This window comes from Rhinatrema bivittatum, chromosome 4, assembly GCF_901001135.1.
Source record: "Rhinatrema bivittatum chromosome 4, aRhiBiv1.1, whole genome shotgun sequence".
NCBI classification, from domain to species: domain Eukaryota; kingdom Metazoa; phylum Chordata; class Amphibia; order Gymnophiona; family Rhinatrematidae; genus Rhinatrema; species Rhinatrema bivittatum.
The window spans coordinates 459,050,844-459,074,647 of NC_042618.1; the positions used below are offsets into that span (position 1 = coordinate 459,050,844).

General features: G+C 42.2%; 1 protein-coding gene across 1 annotated transcript in view; it reads right to left on the bottom strand.

Moving 5' to 3' along the window:
- Positions 1 to 23,804, bottom strand: part of SYT1 (synaptotagmin 1) — a 1,065,451-nt gene that overhangs the window by 174,063 nt on the left and 867,584 nt on the right. Inside the window, exons 7-9 of the mRNA XM_029597128.1 lie at positions 18,470 to 18,598; positions 13,817 to 13,984; positions 6,681 to 6,848 (exon numbers count right to left, since the gene is read on the bottom strand). Of these exons, the coding sequence (XP_029452988.1) occupies positions 6,681 to 6,848; positions 13,817 to 13,984; positions 18,470 to 18,598 (465 nt within the window). The remainder of the gene's footprint in view (positions 1 to 6,680; positions 6,849 to 13,816; positions 13,985 to 18,469; positions 18,599 to 23,804) is intronic.

Sequence of the window (23,804 nt, forward strand, 5' to 3'; positions counted from 1 at the left end):
TGAGACAGGATGCAGGGCTCGATTGATCTTTGGTCTGACACAGCATGGTTTTTATTAGTGTCTAGGGAGGGAACAGTCACCACTGGTTATGACACTGAATTATAAATTCAAGAACATTTCTGGAATGTTCATTAATGGCTGAATTTTCAAACAGTTATGCAGGTGTTGTATGTATAAAAGTAGCATATACATATGTAAGTATCATGTCTGCGTGTATATGTTATTCTAGAAACCTTGAGAGTATGCGCATATTTGCAGTATCATGCATACATTTATTTTACTCTCTATATTTATTAAAGTTTTGAATGAAAATGGAATATAAAGCATGAAGGAAAAAATACATAATGAATCATCAAATGAGAAAGTTTATAGCTATAGCTATGAAGTATAAATATTAATGGGCAGAAAACAAGATGATCTAGGGGCATTCCAGGTCGGGGTTCTGAATTATATAATGCAATTTTCTATTGTAAGAGAACTTGTCAGTGCACTTTTACACCTGCAATTTGACTTGTGCAATTGAAATCAAATTTGTCTTTTGTGTCTGTTTTTTTGGTGGAAGGTCTGGGAAAACTGAGGGGAGTTCAGGGTAAAATGCTAGGAAGTCTAGGTGAACTGGAAATTCCAAGTATGCATGCAAGAAAGTATTTTCAGCATAATGCAGACACCCAGAAGCATAATGCAGACACCCAGAAGCAGATATTCAGAATTGAATGTTTAAGTAAGTTAGCTGACTGAGACTTATGTGGCTAACTTACAAAGGATATTTAGCAGCATGGCTATACTGCTGTGCTGAGTATTCTCAAATAAGTTGCTAGTTAGCCAGATAAGCCATTTTGGAAAATGGTGCCAAACAGGATGGGTGCGAGGGTGCACTCATCCATGATGTGGATCCAGGATAAGGTAAGATGGAGTATGGGGGGAGGGGCCAGGGGTGGGTGGGACTGTTCATTCTGTCCAGGGGCTGGGGGTGGGTAGGTATTGCCACTGGGGGGCTAGGCAGGTGGGGTGGGGTGGGTATTGATATCGGTGGGCTGGGTGGGATTGTTCATTCTGTCTAGGGGTGTGTGGGTGGGTATTGCTATGGGGGGGGGGGGGGGGAGGGCCGGGTGGAACTGTACATGCTGTTGGGGAGGCTGGGGGATGGAGGTGGGTGGTATTGCTATCAGGGGGGCCAGATGGGACTGTTCATGCTGTCAGGGGGGCTGGGGGTTGGGTAGTTATTGCTATCAGCGGGCTGGGTGGGACTATTCATGCAGTTTGGGGGGGGGGGGCTGCCGCCACTGCTGCCATGTGCTTAATTAAATTTTTTTTTCTATTTTTGGGGAGATGGGGCTGCCTCGACTGGTGGCCCTGGGTTGAAACAGGGGTCAGCACTGATCCCCGATCAACCTCCCAATTTGGCCATGGGGTGTTTTTTTTCGGCCACTTTAAATGTGTGGCGGGAGCCTCAGGACCCACATTAGGGAAGTGTTGCTATTTTATCATAGCTGACTACCTTGTTGGTAAGGCATGATAAAATATTTGCATCAAATTACCTAATAATGACCTTATTTGAATGCACTTGCATTATTCATGCAAGCAAATTACATGAAAAGAAGATCATTGTAATAGGAAAGGATATCTGGGTGGGGACAGCAAAATATCGCATTATCACACGATTATATGCGATATAACACGCATCAGAGTCCTAGGTGGCTTGATGAGTAACCCAGTTAGCTGGATATATGCGATATTTGGCTAAGTTAGCCAGATAACTGAACTCATCCCCACAATGCCCCAGTAACACCCCCTCTTTATCTGGCTAAATTAAGTAGTTATCCGTCTATAATTTAGCCCTATAAGAGCCTGAATACGCTAATTATGCCATTTAGACGGATAACTTTTGAGTTATTGTCTAAATGGCTTTTGAATGCGGACCTCATATACTTTTGTACAATAAGGTTCTTATTTTGGCCAACAGCTCCTTTGGTATCCAGTTTAACTGCAATTTGGTCCAAATAAGTCTAGTACTGTGCTGTCATGTGCCTTCATTAAAAGTTTCCCCGAGGTTTTTCCCTCTCATTTTTAATCACTCTAGCCCTCATATATAGGCCAATCATTGCTAAGAGAAACCTCTGAAGGAGGTAGATAGGCCCCAGAGGAAACTGAAACCTATTACAAGTATATTTTTATCTCAGCCATTCATTGTTGCTCCGGTGCAATATTTAGCTTACCCTTCACCTTGGATGCTGTGAATGTTTCCCTGCAGCCTACCAAATCCTTGCTAGCCTGAGAAGCGGGAAGTGAGAGTGAATGGAATCTGGCCCACAGAACCAACCGGCGAGATCTCTTCAAAACCCTGCAACCCCTGAACAAAATATCGTTTACAGGAAATGGCTTCTCTTATGCGTAGCAACAAACAGTCCAAGGTTATTTAAATAATAATGATGACTGATGTCGAGAGCATTGTTCAACAGTCAATGCACTGGTGAGTAAGCTTTGCCTCAGGTCTTTAACTTGTCAAGGCAGTGGCATTAATAAGAAATGCTTGATGCCAGCCATCATTACTATCATAAACCTCTCATCAAGATATTTAAGCTAAAATAAATGTAATACAAGTGCAAAATGAGATTCTTAATGTAAATAACTGTTTCAGAATTTTTGAGACTGAAAACATTTACTGCAGGAGTTCCTACTGGTGAGACTGTAGGCGCCTATGTTCATCAGAAGAATGCAGGATTCACATTCTATTCTTGAAAAGATTAAAGATTTGTTTGATGCCAGTGATGTTAATAAAGCCTCCATATTGACAACACAAATTAAAATGGAAGTTTCACTGGCAGCTTCAGATCATGACATACAATACTGGATTGGACTATCAAGATAAAAGAAAAGCAATGATGTGTACAATATAATATTGGTCCCAAAAAAAATCTAATTTCATTCTTTGTCTAGGTATTTTCAATGCTTCACCAACCCTATTATGAACTTCTGCCTGCAGATAATGAATTGTCATTTTCAGAAAGAAATAAGCCTGCCCTGGAAGAGGAATTGCTAAGCTACTTATTTGGAGATCACTTGTTTTCTTCTTTTTTTCAAGGATTTTATAATATGAGAAAAATGTCATCGGTAATTTGGAAAACAGTGACTGGAATACAGTCAACACAAAGGATCCTCAGTACAAATATCTAAAAATCTTACAGGATTTATTTCTGCTAAAAATATTAATCAGTCAAGATGGGAGTCTATCAAACTACTGAAAGTTTGTTATATTCTAAATCATTTCTTGTTTTCTTCTTATTAAGTATGAATAAGCTGAAACGAATAAATGTATAGGCGCGAACAAGAGTACGCGGGATTTCAATAGATACGCGCATAGCCGCACGTATCCATTAAAATCCGTGGTTGGCACACGCAAGGCTGCACAAAATCGGCAGCCTGCGTGCGCCGAGCCGCGCAGCCTTCCTCCATTCCCTCCGAGGCCGCTCCGAAATCGGAGCGGCCTTGGAGGGAATAATTGACAATAAGGGAGGGAACTTTCCTTCGGCCTCCCCCCCACCTTCCCCTCCCTTCCCCTACCTAACCCACCCCCCCGGCCCTATCTAAACCCCCCTACCTTTTTTGTACAAGTTACGCCTGCTCAAAGCAGGCATAACTTGTGCGCGTTGGGCCGGCCGCCGGCGCGGCAGGGTCTGGTCCGGGGGCTGTTCCAGAGGCTGCGGCCATGCCCCCGGAACTCCCCCCCAGGAAAGCCCAGGGACTTACGCGCGTCCCGGGGCTTGCGCGCGCCGCCGAGCCTACTCAACATAGGCTCTGCACACTCAGGGGGAGTTTGGGCCATGTTTTCGGGGGGTACACACGTATCTTACATGCGTACCTCTTTGAAAATCTGGCCCACAATTTGTCCTAAAATATAACCAGACAACAAATTGTGGGGCAGATTTTCAAAGGGTTATGCGCATAAGATACGTGCGAAACCCCCGAAAAGCTGCCTCTGCCTGCCCCTGCGCGCGCCAAGCGTATCTTGCATAGGTTCGGCGGCGTGCGCAAGCCCCGGGACGCGCATATGTCCCAGGGCTTGCAAAAAGGGGCGGGGCGTGGGCGGTCCGGGGCAGCCCGGGGCGCGGGGTGTGGCCTGAGCGTCCAGGCACAGCGGCCATTTGCCGGGAGGCAGGCAGAACTTCTTCAACAAAGGTAAGGGGGGGGGGGGTAGGTAGGGGAAGGGAGGGGAAGGTGCGGGGGCGGGGGGGGCGGAGGGAACGGAGACAGGCTGCGCGACTCGGCATGCGCAAGTTGCACAATTGTGCACCCCCTTGCGCGTGCCAACTCTGGATTTTATAACATGAGCGCGGCTGCGCGCGCTCATGTTATAAAATCGGGCGTAGATTTGTTCACGCCGGGTTGCGCGAACAAATCTGCGCCCGCGCGCAGGTTTTAAAATCTGCCCCTAAGTGGTTTGGCCACCTTCTAAGAATGCCTTTTAATACATGGTCCCAAAAAAAGGTAACATGTGCAGACACCCCACAGGGATTTCCACTAGAATCAGGCCCTGGTGGGGGCGCATACCACTTTGCTGCAGTGCGGGCCTCCTGCCCAAGAACAGGTGGCACCTGGGATTGTTTCTTGGAGTTTGAATGGAGAGAAACTTTTTGTTGGTCTCCCTATTCCTGTCTTGGTGGGAATCCCACGTCTGACTGAAAAGGGTAGGAAGTAGGGATATGCAGCCCCAAACCTTTTGGTTCAGTTTGGTTTTTCCGGTTCGTTTAATGTTTTGTTTTTTTTCAGTTCAGTTCATTTGCCAAACAGAAAAAAAAAAACATTAAACATGAAAAAGCACCCCACAACAAAAACAATTAGATTGACCCCCCTCCCCCAAAATACAAAAATCCCAGGCCTCCAGTTGCCCTAGCTGGGCCTTCCTGAGCCAAAAAAAATGAGATGAGGTCTGGTGCCAGGACCTGATCCAAGCTGGCCTGGTGCTCCTCCCTGCACCAGGATCGTGGCCAGGGCCCTCCACACTTAAAAGTGCTGGTGCCAGGGAGCTTTCTCCCCAGCCCCAACGTACCCCCTTCCCAGATCCTGCTTCCAAAGGGACAGGAGCTTTGCCCACTCAGTCCTGCCCAGCTCAGCACTTCAAAAATAGCGCCATCTGCCTGGAAGACAGGGCTGAAGTGAGGTTACTTTGGCACCTTCCTTTGGTGCAGCTGGCACCATTTTGATGTAAAGCCAGGTGGACGTTGCCACATTTAACGTGCTGGAGCCTGGCCAGGAGAGAGAGTGGGCATCACGCCTTCGCTTTTGGAAGATCTGTGAAGGGAGGAAGTGGAAACTGGGGGTGGGAGCTCCCCGGCCCTGGAACATTTAAACCCGGATGGCTCTGACCCCCATCCCTGGTTGGCTCTGGGGCAAGCTCCAAGGCAGACTAGAGGGTAGCCAGGTTAGTTGTGTGACTTGGGGAGGCTACGGCAGGGCCATTGGCGGCTCATTTGTTTAAAAACTGCCTCGAGTAGGAAAATACTAGAAAATGTTCACATATTTTCATAGGAGGCTATTTCCACTTCCAAAAATGTCTTCATTCATTGCATTTTTAGCATTCTTTAGAAATGAAGGCACATCCCTAGAAGGAAATGAGACGACATTGCTGGCCCACATCCTATGACTAGTATATGGTATCTCAGTGATGTTTCAGTTGTAAGCAATTTTGATTCTGTCTGGATGGGGATTTCCCCTGCCCTGGAAAAGACTAGGAGGAGAAAACCATTTGTTCCAATTCACACCCGGTGGTTGGAGGGTGGTACTTTTGCTTAGGAATTAGGAAAAGAAAGGAGATTCGTTTTCACTGCTGTGGGTGAAGTTTGGGACTTTCATCCTGAAAGAATTAGGAGTTTTCTTGAAAGACATCTGGAGACCCCCGCATGGGAATCTTTACCCTGGAAAAGGCTGAGAGGACTGGAGTTTGAGGAGACCAGCAGTAAACTTAGATTTTGTTGGGGGGGCGGGGGTGTGTGTGTGGAAGGGAGAACATCTAAGACCGGGGTCCCCATTCTTGCTTGCTTTCCTTTCCATTCTCTGAGAGTAAGGGATACCCTGGAACCAAATACCAAGACACACTGAAACAGGCCATGTTAACTTTGGAATTGCATATATGCGGCAGGGATGTTGTAATCAGGAAATGTATCTTGAGCTAACTAATATTAATTAAGAAAGATCTGCAGTAAATATTATATTTCTTTTGGAACACTCATCCTGCATGCCTGTTCTGGTCTTGCACTGGAGATTAGAAAGAACATTCACATAAAGACTTATCACACTATGCCTTGAGCCCTAGAGGTTTATCTCCATTCCCCCTACTTGAAGAATCCACACCAGGGTTATTGGGACTTTGTCTGGACTTAGCCTCAGGACTGAGTGTGACCCCCATCTTCACAGCCCACACTAGAAGAGGGGCTGCACATATAATGAGAAAATGGATGGAAAGCAAGAGGAAGACCACATAGAAGATGGATAGATAACATGAAAGACATAGTGAACCAACATCATGCAGACACTGAAAAAACCCAAGTACCATTGTAACCATTCCTTACACATGCCCTTGACACTCAATTGATGGATAGCAGAAGAAGACCAATCTGCCCAAAAATACGATGTACCAGGAAGGCAATACGTAAAGCATGTGCATTTACATACGCTTTTCTTACCTCTTCCTTTTCAGCACTTTGCAAATCCCGCCACTCCTCAGTCACATGACCAAAATCTACCGTATTCATGGCCACTTTAACCTCTCCAATGATGTCATGTTTGGAGAAGCGATCAAAGTCGTACACCGCCATCACCAGTGTTTTTCCACCCAATTCAGAATACGGCACCTATAGCAAGAAGAGAAAATGAAAAATAAATGTCAACTCGCACAGTAATGAAAAGTTCATTGCAATGAAAATGAATTTTGCTCATCTCTCAGCTGGCTAAATTGAGCGGTGTGAAAAACATGGGCTACATGGGTTAAATTTCCTGAGACTACAACATGCTCGTTAATATAACAAGGTGGCAGTTCATACATTGTATTTTAAGAAGTTTTGTAAATCTCTGTACTCCATATATTGGGCCTAATTTTCAGAAGCATTTACATACTTAAAACTGGGTTTTACATGTGTAAATGTACTTTATCCATAGACGTGGGCTTTTGAAAATTGCTAGATTATATGCCATTGAATTGCCAATAGGTTTTTACCCCCATTAAGTGCTCTTAATGAGGGTAAATGGGCTTTTGAAAATTGCTATGATAGTATGTTACATTCATATGCGTAACTCCTTTGAAAAATCACCTGATACTGTTTACCAATGGTGATAAAACAGAACTAGGGACCAATTATTTGCCCCTAAGAGACATGAGTCTTGGATTCAAACGTCTGTTTCTTCTAGAATATGTGTCTCAGAACTGGTGATAATAGCATAGCTGGACAATTGCATCTGACATGAGCAATTAGTGCCCGGATCACTTCTTTTTCATACATATCCCTTTTGAAATGTCCATTTACAACTGGGAATAGTATCATAGCATTTCTACTACTGCGGCTTAAGGTTATCATCAGCTGTGCTGTGCTGTAAGAATTTACGGTGGACAATGGCCAGATTCTGGCTAATTCTCCAGCTGTTCAGAAGTGTTTTGGACAGAAGTTGTGGGTTACAGTGTTTATTAGTGATATTTTTAATATTCAGGGGGGAAACAATACAGTTCAGATAAATTGTGTTTGAATAGGTTGATTGGAAATTGAGAAGTTGCTTAGACCCTCACTGAAGAGTTGGTCAGTGTCAATTTAATTATTATTATTATTATTATTATTATGCATGCACAAAAGCTTACCTTATGCTTCAGGAAACACTTAGCAAAGATTTGCTTATATGAGAATGGAAATACAAATCTGGGCATAATATTTGTGCCTATAAACATGCTTTATTTATTTATTTATTTATTTATTTATTTATGTGTTTTATATACCGGCATTCCATGTGAAAATCACGAGTTCATAACGGTGTACAGGTTTAACACTCATAAATAAATGATGAAATACAGAGGTAGGCATACATGTAGGTAGTAAACTAGGTAAATAGAGACTAAGGGTGCATTTCAAAGACAGATACCTTAAAGATGGTTAAGAGTAGGTGATATAGTTCAGGACATAATTTGGTTACCTGACTCATGGCGAACTGGGGGTTTCTGTCAGACAGGCATTTTTGAAAAGCCAAGTTTTCAACTCGTTCTTAAATTTCTTATTGTCTGTTATTGTTCGCAGATCTTCTGGCATGGAGTTCCATAGTTTTGGGCCAGCGACTGATATCACTCGCTTTCTCTTTTGTTTGCGTTAGATGAGAGTTTCTTATGGTTGGGATTTCTAGTAGGCCTTTGATTTGTGATCTGAGCGTTTGTGAGGGAATATGTGGTTTAAATGTTATTCCCATCAGATCATTGTTCGGATTAATGTTATTGAATATTATTGTACAGGGAATATTGATTGTACATGGAACCAATGTAGAGCAATCAGTGTAGGGACGATGTGGTCGTATTTCCTTGTTCCATTTGCAGTAGTTGCAGAGGTTTTAAGTGACTAGTCGGAAGTCCCAGAAGAAGGGAATTACATTACAGTAGTCAAGGTTTGAGAATATTAGAGGTTGTAAAAGTGTTCTGAAATCTGCTGTGCTAAGTAAAGGTTTCAATCTGCTTAGGATTCGTAACTTGTAGAAACAAGATTTGATCAGTTTCCTAATGTGGGCTTTCATCGTTAAGCTTTCATCGTTAAGTATTTAGCAAACTTCTAGCCCATGCTCTCCAATGCTGGGGGCAGGGTATAGTCATACATACATAAAATCATGCGACATAAATTAAAAGACATAAGTATGCAAGAAATTTTCTGGAGAATGAACAAAAGCAATTAAAAGGTTACATGAGATGATCAAGGCCAAAAAAACTACTTTGCCAATTCAAAGGCATTTTTAAAGAGGAAGGTTTTCAGAGCCTTCTTGAAAACTTGTGCATCAGTTATTAATATACAGAGCTGTCCAGGAAGAGAGTTCCAAAGTAGTGGGCCGGCAACCGAAAATGTCTCATTATATGTCTCACTATAAAGGCTGAGTCTCCCAGTTTGAGACTGGAGAGGAGGCCGTTATGCATAGCTATTGGGGAAAGTATGACAAAAAACAAACAAACCCCAATCCACAGTATTTACCAGCTGAGCACAGGAAGTGTGGGAAACCTAAGAGTGAGAAATGGCAATATTAAATGTGTAATGGGGAACTAGAGGCTACCCTGCCTCCAAGCTATGGAATGCATTATCAGCCTCATTAAAATAAGTGTTTAATTAAACTTTTGTTTGCGGGCCTGGAGGCAGAGCAGAGCTCAATAACAGAGAGTAGCTCTGCCTCCTACACCCTCTGAATATCTCTTATTTTTTTTTTTTTTTGCCTCTTCCAAAACAGCACTCATAGCAGGGCTGAATATCCCTGTTTACGACAGCAGCTATTTGGAGGAAAACCCAAATATTCTGCTGCTGTTTGCCAACTAGATGCTCAAATCTCTGGGAAGAGGTGGTGGGGGAGTGCATCGACCTCCTTAGATTTTAACCCCCTTGATACAGACTGGGAAAGCAACCTTGAAAAAAACCCAAGAATAAATAAATTAATATAAATAAGCAAGCACTATACATGCAGTTTTGGTGCCAAGCACTTTTTAAAAATAGCACCAAAACTGTAAATATTGTAATGCTTGATTTTATAATCAAATCTGAGTTTTAATATGTTCTACTCTACTTGGAATGCTGCAATATCTGTAGCTAAAGGCTCAATATCTCTCATTCAGAATGGTTAGGACAAAGAACAGGAAAAGCAAGAAAATGTTAGGTTCCTTTAATCAGGAGCCTAGGCTAATTTCCTTTGGCTTATTTATTTATTTATTTTAGGTGTGATTTTATTTGTCCCATCATTTAATTTTCCTGGTGTTCTTCCTGCAATGCTCAGGTTAAGACTGGTTTATTTGAATACCTAGTTTTACGGTCGTGGTTTGTTAAAAGGGAGCAGAATTTAAAACCAGAAGAAGGAATACCGTAACAGCATGTTCATTCCCAGGCTACAACAATGCAACAGCTCTCTGATCTGGAGAGCTCTTCACAAAACAGGCTGGTGGACGCAGGAAATGGCCTCCCAGAGGAGGTGACGGAGAACAGCGATAATGGAATTTAATAAAGCCTGGCATAAGCACAGAGGATCCCTGCTTTCAAAGAGGTGAGGGGGTGAAAGCCATAGGGGTCTATAGAATTGCACCAGGAATGAAACCAAGCAGACTAGAGAAGCCTTACATCTGTCATGCTAGTCTATGTTTCTCTGTTTCAGCCTTTCAGCTGCTCTGGATGTGCTGCCCACGCTACTGCTCTGTGTGGGTGAGGGAAACCTTTATATTGCCCTTGCATCATATGGAGAAGGCAGATGACATGCTCCGACTGTCAAAAGAGGTTGGTTTGGTGTAGAGACAGAATGGTGGACAGCCCTTTGGCAACAGGGATCTAAGGCTGCCCAGAGCGGAGGTGGATAAATGCCAAGTGGTTTCGTTTTATTCCACATGCTCCAGTCCTGGTGGTTATGCTCCTACTCTTAGTCTTTACTCAGACTTAAAATATTGGAGGGACATTAAATCAGAACTACAGATCTCTGCATACAATGAGGAAAAAAACCCAAGACTGGCTCAACTTATCATGCAAAAATGGAGCCTATTGGCTACCTTAGAACGTAATGGAAAAAAGGGGTAAGCATTAATACAATAACACCCTCCACTTTTCATTAAAAACAGTACTTAGGACCGTATGAAATTCTTCCGCTAATAACTATATCCACACAGGATAAATGTCTGGATGTTTACCAACATTATAGTTTTAGATGCTAATGGAAGGAAAGCTAGTTTAAGTGGTTGTATGTTCCTATTAATGGATGTCAGTCAAATGCTAAATTTATTGTGCAAAACATTTGGCTGCAGCAGCCATTCCAGCTTTTAACATTGACTGACAAACAAACAAATATGTGCTCATTTCATTTTACAGTCCCCGAGGAAGCTGGTATCTTGAGAAACATCTGTTTCTTCTTACCCAGCAAAATCACGATGAAAGCATCCATTGGACCTTCCTAAGCCACCCAAAGACATTTCACTGATTTCTTGCCCAATTGCAGTTTTTGATTTTGCACTGAGCTGATAAAGGTAGAATAATTCTAAAAAGCTACTTACAAATGTATTAAGATAGCTCAGTGACAAGCATCAATCACAGCTTCCTTAGAAATGTTCATTTCTGGGGACTGACAGCAGTAATATGGTGGTTCTCAAAGCCACTCCTGGTGGACCCCTAGACAAGTCTGGTTTCCAGGCTAACCAGAGTATGGAAAGTTACTTAGTTCTCGGACCAAATGTTTGGGCTGACTGGAAGGACCATGTTGGCCGTTATCTGCTATCATTTACTATGCAATTATGTAAAACGGTAAAGAATTGGCCTGGACAATTAGCATTACAGATATCGTGCTGATGACAATGCTGGTGTACTGTCAACAGTAATGTGTTTGTACAGACAATTTGCTCTTTATACATCAGTAATTCACGACATGATTGTCATTTAAAAAAAAAAAAAATCTTTCATTCACTCTTTACTGTAAAGGGCCCCAGTAAAACATTTTTAAAGAAACTTTTTGAGAGGGCTGAGAGTTGCACATGTTCCCCTGAGGATCGCTATCTTTCTGAGTGATTACAAAGCCTGAATTTTTCTTTTTGTTTTTTCACTTTTCCTGTTTGTGAATTGGAGCTGTCATCAGAAGACGGAGCACACGGCAGAAAGAGAATGGCCTCAAGAAATACAAAGGAGATGTGCATTAAAAATACTCGGACTATGTTGGATTGTGATAGGGAGTTTACCGAGTGACACTTCTTTGTTGGCTCAGCTAAACTCTGGGAATATTAATGCTAGTTTTGTAAGAAGAACTAACAAGGGATTCTTAGGCCTGGACTCGTTTTATTTTACTGATTCCATACGATGGAAATAAATGACTATTTAATGGAATATAGGGGCAATATGAACAATGGGAAGGGATAGGTAGGATGGACTAAAAAGTAGAAAACAAATGGAAGGAGGCAAGTACTACTTAGGAAATACTTTGCTGTAGAGAAATCCTCATTTTAAAGATGAACAGCTTCCTCCATTGTACAGAGTAGAAAGAGGAAGAAATATATTACCTCATTAGAGGAGGTACAGGGCCGACTGATCTTACTATGGATGGTGAATGGGGGTAACTCTTTACCAGAAGGATACGAATATGGAACATTTTTTTGAGAAAGCAGTGACATGGGGAATATCTTTTGAAACTGTCAATTATTAGTTGCACAAAGAAAAGAAAATATATGCCAAGCATTTACAAACCCCCTCGTCCATGAAGCCTGCACCTAAGGTTTGAGTGAGGGACATCAGAGAAGGAGCAAATGACAAATACATTGGGATGGACAGGAGAGGCAGAGCCACGTCCAGCTTCTGTGACCAACCATTAGTAGTTTGCAGAATGTGCCAACAATGAACATTTAGCATCATTAAATTCCTATTTGCAAATGTGGACATTTGATCAAGAAACCTTTGTATTGACAGATGTCATTTCCACTGTACACCAGAAACAGTTGATCTATACCAATGGATGGCAGATGGCCCCGAATCTCAATGTGTAATTGCGCAATTAAACCACAAGTGAAACAAATGCCCAGGGGGAGGGCCATTTTCAAAGCTATTTACACGGGCAAATAGCAATCTATCCACACAAACTGGTGGCTGAAAAATTGCCCTCCCTCCATCTGCCTGCAGGTATGTGCACTGTTCCATCTCGCACACACTTTTACCCAGGGGGCAGGATTGGAAAATAACACATGGAGATTGTAAAAATCAGACCCATGAAGAAACGGGAGCAAAAGTAATTACCCACAGCAAGTTTCCAAGGGAACGTAGGAGTGTGCACTGCACTTTACCTTTGCAAGTTAGTGCAATGACCCTGGGTAAAATGTACCCCAGACTTTGCAGCAAGGTGGAGAGATGGAAAATGGCCCCTATAGAACCTTGAATGTCCAAAATGTATCTGCACTTACAATGCAATATGTTAATGCATAATGAGATAGATATTCAAATGTTACATAGCCAGAAAAGTAGGACTTATCTGGCTATGAGGCTCCCACTGAATATCCAGCTATGTTCAGCGGCCACCATTTAGCCAGATAAGTATTTATCCGGTTAAGTAGATAGCCGGATATCTTGGGGTGGGCAATGGGCAGATCAAAGAATGGGTTAACCAGTTATCATATCCGAAGAAGTGCATATATTTAGCCTTATCTGGTTAAGTTAACCAAATAAGTTAGTCCAGCTCAACAGCAGGTCTAACGTTATCTGTATATAACGTATCCGGTTAACTGGCACTTCTCCAGTTATATTCAGCAGCATAGCCATGCTGCTAAATATCCATTCTAAGTTATCTGGATAACTAATATACTGATAAGTTAGATAACTGGATATCTTTGAATATTGGGCCCAATATTATTTCATTGTTGCCTCGTCCCTACAGTGTGAGGTATTGTAAAGTTTAGCTATTTTAGCCAAAAATATATAATCGGTTAGCCCTCTGAACCCCAAGGGTTTTCTCCTGCAGAAAGAAGCATGTCATTGTCTGAAGGTCAAAGGTTAAGGGCCACATGGGAGGCTCTGTGCACACACCTTTGGCTAGCCTTTACGTGACACAATGACTGAGTAGGAAAACGCCTCGGCAATTGTACAGAGAATACCTTGAAAGTGAATTGCTCATTGAAGACGGGATTAAGGGTCTTTCTGTGGACTTTCGTCTCAAATTTCTTCTTCTTATCAGGCAGCAAGAAGACTTTTACGTAGGGATCAGATGTACCACCCATATCTAAAGCAGGTAGCTCAGCCGCCTGAATAATTCCTACCAGGAGCTGAAAGATAAGCGAGAGAGAGAGAGAGACACACACAGCAGAATAGATTATTAAGCAGACACATCTGATCACAATCTTCAGCTGTGCTTTTCCATATTTTTTTAGTTTCATTTTTCTTTGAGTTTCAGCTTTTAATAATTTCGCACTCTGGCAGGACCCTTTGCACAGAAAGCAAACGACGCCAAGCCTTAGACTTCACAAAACCAATTATAGCAGATGCGGGATCTGGGGGGGGGGGCTAGTGCTCAGCACAAAGAGGCTTTTAAAGGATTGATTACCGCTAAATACAGAAATCACATTAGAAAAGAGACTGCAATCAAATAACTTGCCAGTTGCTGCTGCCACTTTGGGTTTGGATTTTTTTTTTTTTTGACCAGGATAATTTGTGAAAGAAAAACCCAGTCAAACCATTGTAAGGTGGCACTTGTGACCTGAAAATGTTTTTGAAACTCTTAAGGGCACTCAAAAATCCCTTTGAGACAAAGCTATATACAGCAGGGATAAAAAAACCCCCAAAAAACCCCCAAAAACAAAGGAGGGGAGAGCAGGCCTTAGAACCTCCTCTAGGCTTGGCCTCCATTGCTATAGAAACATCAGCTGTTACCAGGGTCCCTTTCAGCATCACAAAGAGATGGACGTCCTGCCCTGTCTGCCACAATGGGGTCCTACAGGGGTCAGGCACCCCACCTTCTCCCTTCCTCTGGCTCACATAACCCCTTTCCACCCCCCCCCCCCCCCACCATTCTCCTCATTTCTCTTCCAGGGTATCCTTCACTCGGATGCTACAAAGCCCACATAAGCCTCTTCCCTCCATGCAAGCTCTCCTCCTTTTTGATGCTCTTCTCTCTTGTTTTTCTCCTACCTTGTCTCACACATTTGGTTCTTACCCCTCCACCACTACATCCTCCCTATTTCCCACCAGCAAAAACTGAAATTCTTCTTTTGCCCCGTAGCCAATATTGAGGTTCCCAACAATCACTCTGCTGCCCCTCAGCGACTCACCCCTTTCACTTTGAATGCCATCAGCAGGGGAAGACGCTTGCTGAAAAAAGGTGAGTGAGGGCGGGAGATAATTTGATGAGGGAGATGATGCCTTTTATAGAAGAGAAGAGGGCAGGGCTTGCAAGATACACAAAGCCCCGTTATACAAAAAGGTTCACCCCATGGTCCTATTTTTACTAATCTTTTCTAAAACACATACGAAGGTTTGATTCTGTTGCTAGCCCAACCATTTTCTACTAGCTACAGGTTCCATCGAATGTTCACCTTCGTTTCAATCTAATGTGGATTTTTGACAGATAGATCAGCAGAGTTTTTACATCCAGGGTAGAGTTTGATGCTCCTAATTTTAATGGGCAATGTGAACTTTTCTTGTTCTTATTGATTTTTTTTTTTTTTTTGCCAAGAACTCCCTGAATATTTCATGAAATATTCTGCCAGCGATGAATTTTTCAGACTTGATCCATGGACCATCTTGTTAAAGACACATATGCTATCAAATTCAGAAATAATTTGTAATAATTATATTTTTTTAAAATTGATCTTATTTTCCATTATAAACAAGCCTAGCTCTACAGCTCTGTAGTTCATAAATTCAACGATGAGCCCAGAATCCACACCAAGTTTTTCACATCAAAAAGAGAAAAAAACGCGTCTGACTTTTATTTAACAGCGTGGAAAAGTAATTCACTTTCTGTTTAAAATCGCTCCTCTCATCATGCTTCGGAGAGCAGTGTGGTCATTTTATCTTTTTTTATCCAGTCCAATAAGTTGAGTGGCAATTAAGTTTTCAGTTTACAGCTTTGAGCACCTGTGCCCATGCCAGGATTGCATCCTTCAGTCCCATAGAAGTGCCCAACTCCAAGAGGGGAGAGTTAATGAAAGGACTGGATATAAGTATCACAGAACAGGCGCCCACCACAGTCAGCCAGCACAGGAAACAGAACTCAACACCTTAATTAATTGCTGCTGTCAAAGAAAAAAAAAAAGGATTCAGACCTGACACAAAACCAAATAAGTCTCTTTTCTATGGATAGTCCGACTAACAATGTGATATAACTCCTTTTTCTTATCCTATACGAATGTCAGATTAACCACTGCCAAATTATGTTCTGTTTTGCCCATCTTCTTTCTACTAATTTCTGGGCGTCAGGGTTAAATGATCTTGATGCCCACCTGTGGCTTTTTTTGTGGTAAGATGTAGGAGAGGTTCTTTATTACCTTCTGTAGCCCAGAGTACCTAACTTTTTCCAACAGTGCCTCATCACAGGTCTAACCATGCTTAGCTTCAAAGATACAACAAGATGCAGGCTATCCCCAGCCCCACAGTTGTGGCATTTTAGTGTTTTGCAAGTAGTATAAATAAAAAATAACAAATATGCTAGTTGTTTACACAGTAGGATTTAACAGATAATTTAAGCGCCTCTGGATTTGTGTTCTCGGGAAAAAGAACATTCCTTCAATGGCACAACAAAAGAGGTATTTTCAAAAAATGGTTTCTCTTCATTTTGTCGTACATCCTCAGGCATACTTGGCTCATGCAATAGTCCATGAGCCTTGAGGCCCATTGGTACGAACCCAAAAGTGTAACAGCATGCACCGGTCATTTCTAGCAAAGGAACAGAGACATTGTGTGCTACTGACCTTGCTGGTCTGGGAAACTGAGCTTGCTGGGCAGACTGGATGGACTGTTGGTCTTTTTCTGCTGTCATTTCTATGTTTCTATGTTACTTTATTGTGTGAGAAGAAAACAACCAGTGTCCTCCTTTGAGGGAAGAGTGCCTTATCGCTTATAGGAATTATTTTTCCAAAGAGGATAGGGAAGGATTACAAAATAAGAATTTGCAGAATATGGGGAATGAGAGAAACTAGGGCCCATGGTCCCCTGCTTTTCAGAGTGGCTGTGACAAACTCTCTCTTTTCAGGGAAATATTTTGCCGTTTCCTCTGTTCCTTCACCCCTCCCCCCCCCCCCCCCCCACCTCCTGAACCCTCCTCCTTTCCCAAGTGCGAGGAGGGATGATGGGGCCAGGCCAATGGCGGCAGCAGGCATGGTGTGAGTGTGGAAAATGAGCCAGCATGTGATCACAGGCACCGCCTCCTGTACTGAAGCCCCAAGGGGGTAGGGTGTGTAAGGAAATGCTGGCTCAGTCCCCACGCTTAATCTGTGCTGCCACCACTGGTGCACCCCCTGGCACGTCTGTAAATATGAGATCTGCATTGTACGGTTATAGGGGAAAGATGAAGCTCACGGAGGGGGAGGGGGGGAGGGGGAATGAGGTTTATGATGGGTTGGGGAGATGAGGATTGTGGTGAGAGAGGAATGAGGTCCAGGGAGGTGGAGGTCAGGGAGAGGTGAAATCCATGGCTGGAGGTAGAGGGCAGGGAAATCGCTGGAATAAACTGTGCCCCAGGCAAGCGTTGTTTTTGGTGTCCTCCCTTTCCCTTCTTTGGCTGGCATACTTGCAGATTCACAGACTGGCTCTAAAGACTAATGAGGACCCCTCCCCAGCTTGTCACCCCGGCAGTCAACCTTCTTGCCCACCCCTTGTGATGGCCCTGATGGGAAGGGGAAAATAAACAAGGTCCACAGCTAGAGGGGGTGGGGTGAGTTGCACGGTGGTGGTGGTGGTGGGGCCGAGTAGTGATTAGGGGAGGGAAGATTGGAATCATGGTGAGAGAAGTATTTTTAAGAAGGATCTTAATTCTCCTGCTACTTTGACCTTAATTTCCCTCCTCTCCAAAGAAAACCGTTTTCAAAAGTTCTGGTACCTTTGATATGGGTTCATTTGGTTTTTCCTTGCTAGACAAGACGGTAAGGTATAAAACAAAATGCATGGGTTAAATCTTTAAAAAGGGTTTGAAGGATCGGAGTCTGCTTTAATGCTGTCATGTGCTAATTTATATCACTGTATTATTGCATTTGAAAGTAAATATCATAGATCTACATCTACAGAAGGTTGGTTAGTATGCTCTTCTGCTAGCTTAACTAATAAGAATGTATTTGAAGGATCTTTGAAGAGGACTAGAACCCTATTAATAACCTTTCATGAAAGGCTGGCCCAATGTCTCATAGAGAGAACCAGGGTTTGGGTCCTGGATTGATTCTTCTGCTCACGGTGTCAGCTGGGGCAGGGGATACTGCAGAGGGCAGTTTCATAGGGGGAGTCGACCTCATCAAGCAGTGGCAATGCCCAGTGGCCAGATTTAGGGTCCCCCTGGTGGCAGGGTTCCAGTAGGCGCCCCGGTGAATAGCCACTCACCAAGGACTGTAGCTGCAATGGCTGAACTAAAGTAAAATGGGAGGGAAAATAAAATTGAAGATCACAGCCCCAGTTCTGACTGAGGGTAAGAGGAAACTGCTGGGCTCTCTCCCGACCAACAACAAAAAAATAGACCCACACCATTCATCAGACGTTGGGAACTTACGATTAAAATTTCTTAAGGACCATTCCAGTATCACACACTATGCAGTAGTTCCTCTAACCTGATTGTTTTGGAAGTCATAATCTAATGAGTACTGGAGCTTTCCTAGTTTCTCATCTTGCTTGGGTTCATCTTTCTCTTCTCCATCCGTCAACCCAGTCTCTGCGTCATCGTCGTCATCCTTCAAGGCCTGAAAAGTGCAAAATTAGCTGTGACAAATGTTGACTTTCTCTCCCAGTACAATAGAAATGAGCTGCCTGCAGACCTATGGAAAAGCCATTAAAATCAAGCACTCGTTGGTGCTGCTGGTAGTCTGACAACAAAAGAAAAGGAGATACTTTCATTGTTTGGATTTTTTCTATTTATACTTCAGTTGCACAAGGAACATTTTTAATCAACAAGCAGTATGAAAGCTATGGAAACAAGGAAAAGAAGCCTGCAAGCAAAGTTTTTACAGTTTGTTGCAAAGCCTGAAAAACGAATAAAATGTCAACTTGATATTAAAAATCTTTTCTAATCATATTGCTTCTTTATAAAGCCAAATGTGGATAAACATGCTATTAAACAGGTAAAAGTTGCACATTCATTTAAAGGAGAAATAAATAAATAAGTCTGAGAAATGCCAAATCTACAGTGTAGTTTTGCATGCAGTGAAGGCATGTAATATAGCACAACAGAGAAGGATATTCTCCTATTGGGTGATTCAGTTGTATTACGACCTCTGGCCCTCGTTTGCTAAGTGATTCCCTCCCATTTGGTAAATGTGGGGAAAACTTCTCAGGGCTGATTCAAACCTTTGAACTTATCCATTTTCTCATTCCTCTCCTTGGACATTTGTTGCATGGACCTGATTCATCAATGGTTTTCCCTGCAGCCCAAGAATGCCATCTACTTTCAGACTCATTAAAGGTTCTCAAAGACAGCATGCAAACTATCCACTATGTGAGTGTACAAGTTCCTGCCAGAAAATCGAAAATGGCTCTGACGTCTGGATTCTGGGAGAAAGAAGCACAGATCAAAACATGTCTTTGGATTTTTCAAAATCAAAATCTGCAATGACAAAGTAGGAAACGTGCGCAGTCGGCAAGTCGCTGGGCTTGCACAATTTTGAACTAGCAAGTCTTTTGTCCAAGGGCTTAACTTCCTGTGAGAAATAAAAATACGTGCAGGAAAAAAAAAACGGTGTATGCAAAAGCTTGTATAAAAAAACATTAAGAGACTTTTTTATACTAATCATTTCCAAATTTAAGAATCAGGGAAAAGCTGCCCCAGCATTTTTTTTGTGTAAAATTTTGCTTGTGTACAAACATAAATCACCTTTTATTTGAAATGGCTGGGACCAAGCTCATTCTAGATAATGGATTCTCCTGGATAATGGGCATTTTCTGATGAAAGAATTTTGGGTAATAAGAGTGTTTCCCTTGATAATGGAACATATTATGCCAACCAATTTTCACCTCATAGAAGATTTTCTGGATAATGGAACATGGGCCGAAGCTCGAGATTCATTTTCAGGTAATGGGAGCTTCCAGATGACGGGCCATCAGATAAAAAGTGCTCCGCTATATGATGGCAGATAAGAACTGTCCAGTCTGTCTAATTTGCCTCCTTTTGAAATGCCAGTTGATCTGGGCCTTTCCCTCTCATGTACTTGCATCTGAGGATCCTTTCTGCTTGTCCTATGTCTTTCTGAATTCTGTTACCATTTTTTGCTTCCACCATTTTCACCGGGAGACCATTCTGTATGTCTATAATCCTTTCTGCTTACATATTTTTTTTCTCCCTGTGGCATTTTTTCCTTTATTAAAAGTGGCTGGAAACTAAATCCATAGGCAAAAGCTGCACTATTTCAAAAGCCAGACTGACTTTCATGCATTTTTAAAAACATTTTTTAAACTGTTGAATGAATCTAAAATATGTTATGTATTATTAGGGAGTAGTTTTTAAAAGCTATCTAGCCACCTAATTATGGAGGTAGGTGGCTATATCTGCAGCTTTGATAAATTTACTACCAGTGAACAGATAAATATTGCACCTAGGTACACTAGATGGCTATTTTCAACCAATCAAACAGTTGGTTGATGGGGGGGGGGGGGGGGTGTGATTTGGTCAGTGGTATTAACTGGTTAGCATTGATTATAGGCATCAGCCAGCTATCCTTGTTCCTGATAGCTGGCTTCAATCTAGATAGTCATCATAACTCAGCTAGATTTACGCTGAGTGCCCAAAGGAAAATTGGCCTTAATTAATTTAATCAAAATAGCAGGGGGTTTTATTTCCCCTCCCATTTCCGATTCAAAGGACTATAACTAGTAAAAGTGCTATTTTCCATGGTGGGACCAGGAGCATGCTTTTAGAGTAAGGAGGATGTGGAATGTTCCGTTGGTGAGAGCACCCCTTTCTGAGAATGCACCAGTGGAATGTGCCAGTGAAGGGATAAATAGAACTCCCAGTGTTGCAGAGAGTTCAGTGAAATTCCATCTCTGTGGTTGTAGGGGAGGCTTTGGTGCTCCCTCCAGAGGAGTGAGGAGGGGAAAGCAAAGCAGAAGCTTTCCATTCCCAAGTAATTAGGTTCTATGATCAAAGACAAAATGTCCTTGGAACAGTTTTCAATTTCATCAGTGCGGCCCTGCCACTGAATATATCCAACTATCCTAAAGTTAGCCAGATGGGTCTATCCGACTAACTTTAGGACAGGTCTACGGGATGAACAGATTTAGCCGGATAAGTTATCTGGCTAAATCTGAATATTGCTTAACTTATTCTATTCAGCTATCTCAGCTCCTACCAGTTACTCCCCTGGAACACCCCTAACTTATCCAATTACATTTTAGCCAGATAAGTGCCCACATATTCATTTATCCAGATAACGTCCGAGTTATCCAGCTAAATGCTTCTGAATATGGACCTCCAGATATAGACAGGCTGACTTCTGCAGTCAGTCTAATAAAGTGCCAGCACAGCATTTTATATGGCAGGGCCCCCACCCCCATGAGCTTATTATGACCTGGAAGCCTACAGTGTGGAGAGCGTGCAATCTGAACTTTTAAAACTGTCCAGGCTGCATTCAAGAAGTATGGTACTTTATACTCTGCTGCTGTTCCTTCCAGCATGGAGGAAATGTTAAAAATCCTGTCTTTGTACTGCAGAGTGTTTTATTTCACTTGGAAAGCCTATACATTCTGCAGATGCAGCATAGCCAAGGTTAAGGGAGAAGAACTGCATGCACAGATAAAAAACCCACACTGATATGACATAGCATGCCCAGGGAAAGAAGTCGCCTGACCAGGAGCCAATGGGAAATTAGAAATCTCCCGGGAAGTGCTGAAGTTGCCTGACCAACCAGAAAGCAGGCAGAAGGAAATCATGGGTTTGTTTAGCTTGTCCAGACTTTGAGTGAGCAGTGTCTATAGCTGAAATGGAAGAGCTGGGAGGACGGTGCTGAGAAGAGGAAGGGAGGAGAAAGAGACCAGAGCAGCATCCAGCAAGAGAAGAGAAGCGTTGTGCCTAGATTTGGAGATCACCAGGGAATCCTGTTTTCCTTTTTGCTACCTGTTTTTTTTAAGATCAAAAGATTTACCATACTGGGTCAGACCAAAGGTCCATCAAGTCCAGTGTCATACTTTCAAAACTTGCCAATACAGGTCATAGGTACCTGGCAGGATCCTAATTTCCCCAAATCTACCTTAATAATGTTTTCTGGATTTTTCTTCCAGGAATGTGCCTAAACCTTTTTTTAAACCCAACCGATTCCGGTTCTGATTCACGTCTCTAATGCAGTACAATTAAGGGAGTTCTTGACTGCTAGTGCTAGAAGACATGAGCCTGTTATTAATTTGTAGTGGAAGTGGATCTAATTAGAAATATAATTGTGGGATACCTCTCAGGCTACCTGTATTTTTGTTTCTTAGGATAAAGAAATAGTGTTGTATTATATCTCTTTTATTTTCCTTGTCCTCCCCCCCCCCTCCAAAATTCCTTCTATGATGTTAAGTGAGGGATAAATAATTCTTTTTCTTTTCCTTTAAATTTGATTGTTACTTGGTATGTATAATTTCTATTGCTGACCACACTTGAATTTCTTATACAAAGTGTTATTACTTTGTTGTTGTAATGGAAAAATCAATAAAGAGAAAATTTAAAAGAAACAAAAAAACAAAACAAAACCAGAATTGCAGTGAAATAATAAAAAATAACTTATCTGAAGGAACATGTCCCACAATGACTGTACTACATCAAACAATCTTTAGATGCCTCCTCTTTGGCTAATTTATATATGCCAAGTTTGAATCTTTATTTCTATATTCGTCATCTCATTTCCAACATGTTACCCTATGGGTTAGGTATATTGATGATATTTTTCTGTTATGGGGATTCAATACTGTAGCACTGGATTCTTTTTTGATATGGTTGAATTCTCTCAACCCAAGACTGCAATTTTCTATGACATATGATTTTTGGTCCATTAATTGTTTGGATATTGCCATCTTTAAGATAGGTTCCAGTTTGGGTACCACTGTGTTCCATAAGACCACAGACAGAAATATATTGCTACAATATGCTAGTTTTCATCCAGAGTATCTTAAAGAAAATCTCCCGATGGGCCAGTTTTTGAGGGTGAAGCATCTTTGTTCATCTCAACAAGATTTTTTTGTTCAATCGGATCATTTATATAGGCGTTTATTATTTCGGGGTTACCCCATCAAGATCATAAAAAGGGCCTACAAGCGAGCCCTTTTTGCCCAGAGAAGTTGGCTTTTATTGGATCATCCATGAGAAGAGGGAGAATAAAGTATGATATGTGTTTTGAAATATACGGCTAAGGCAGGGGCCGTGGCATAATTGATACATAAATATTGGCCTTTATTGCAGTTCATTCAGTGTTTCACAAGAGACCCCTGATTGCTTATAGGCATGGGAGACACATTGTGGTACATTCCTGGTTGCCAGAATTGCCACCAGTTGATGCCTCAGAGGATATATCACAATACGGACATTGGAACTGTGGAGTCTGGTCGGTATGTGGACAAGCACTAACAGGGTCAACGTGGCGGGATGACAGAGAAGGAAAACTGTACTCTGCGCAGCGCTATATAGATTGTAAGGCATCAAATGTGATATACATGCTTATTTGCCCGTGCAAACAAAAGTATATCGGATGCACACTTCGGCCAGTCAACAAGCGTATTATTGAGCATCAGAATTGCATCACTACTGGTAAATTGCAGGCACCGATGGTACAACATTGTGTGGATCATCCACATACATTTCAGGAACTACGATGGAGAGTAATTGAGCATATTCCACATGGGGGAGATACGTTGTTTCAATTTAACTTCAGAGAGCAATATTGGATATATCATTTGGATACCGTATCTCCTTAGGGGTTGAACAGT